The 1,088-nt window shown below is 44.6% G+C and overlaps 1 protein-coding gene across 1 annotated transcript in view; it reads left to right on the forward strand.

Moving 5' to 3' along the window:
* The window catches only part of EMH_0071040 (uncharacterized protein), a gene marked incomplete at both ends in the record, with an annotated part of 1,390 nt that extends 698 nt beyond the window's left edge, over nt 1-692 (forward strand). The window contains one exon of the mRNA XM_013499049.1: nt 256-692. Within this exon, the coding sequence (XP_013354503.1) occupies nt 256-692 (437 nt within the window). The remainder of the gene's footprint in view (nt 1-255) is intronic.
* Nucleotides 693-1,088: the final 396 nt, after the last annotated feature.

The following is a 1,088-nucleotide window of genomic DNA, read 5'->3' on the forward strand; positions in this document are numbered from 1 at the left end:
CCTCCTCCTCCTGCTGCTGCTGCTGCTCCTGCTGCTGTTGCTGCTGTTGCTGCTGCTGCTGCTGCTGCTGCTGGTCGGTGATAGCAGCAAGTACGGTGGATTCGCAGCAGCAGATGGGGGCCCCATTGAGGTGTATAGGCAGGTGGTGGGGTGTATCTTCTTTGCTGCTGATGGGGGGCCCCCCCAGCTGCCCGCTTTTATTTAAACCAAAAGACAGAGGGGGGGCCCCCCGCTGCAGTATTATGCTGTAGTGAGGACCGCATGCAGCACCTGTATATACACCTGATAAAGAAGAAGAAGAAGAGACAGAAGGAGAAGAAGCAGAAGAAGAGGAGACAGCAGAAGAGACAGAAGGAGAAGAAGAAGAAGAAGAGACAGAAGAAGAAGAGGAGACAGCAGAAGAGACAGAAGGAGAAGAAGAAGAAGAAGAGACAGAAGAAACAGAAGAAGAGACAGAAGAAGAAGAAGAAGAAGAAGAAGAAGAAGAAGAAACAGAAGAGGAGACAGCAGGAGAAGATAAAGAAGAAGATGATGATGATGATGATAAAGAAGAAGAAGAAGAAGAAGAGACAGAAGAAGAAGAAGATAAAGAAGAAGAAGAAGAGACAGAAGAAGAGACAGAAGAAGAAGAAGAAGAGAAAGAGGAGACAGCAGAGGAGACAGAAGAAGAAGAAGGAAGAGATAGCTGGTGAGGTGTACATAGAAAGGGAGAAGCAGAGAAAGAAGGGCCCAGGCCGAGCTCTCCGTGTATATTACAACCCCAAACAAACACAGCATCTCCTTCTTCTTTTTCTTTTTCTTTTTCTTTTTCTTTTTTTTCTTTTTTTTGTTTTTTTTGTTTTTTTTGTTTTTTTTGTTTTTTTTGGTTTTGGTTTTGGGGATTGTCTGTCTCTTCTTCTGTCTCTTCTTTTGCTTTTTTTATTCTCTTTAGGGGGGGTGCTTCATCTTCTGCTTCTCCATCTATACTCCTGCTGCTGCTGCTGCTGCTGCTGCTGCTGCTGCTGCTGCTGCTGCTGCTGAGTGTTTTACGTGTACAGATAGCTAGAGAGGAGTATCTATTAGCATGAATAGAAAGAACAGAAAAAATA

This window comes from Eimeria mitis, genomic scaffold (assembly GCF_000499745.2).
Source record: "Eimeria mitis Houghton genomic scaffold, Emh_scaff3949, whole genome shotgun sequence".
Taxonomy (NCBI): Eukaryota; Apicomplexa; class Conoidasida; order Eucoccidiorida; family Eimeriidae; genus Eimeria; species Eimeria mitis.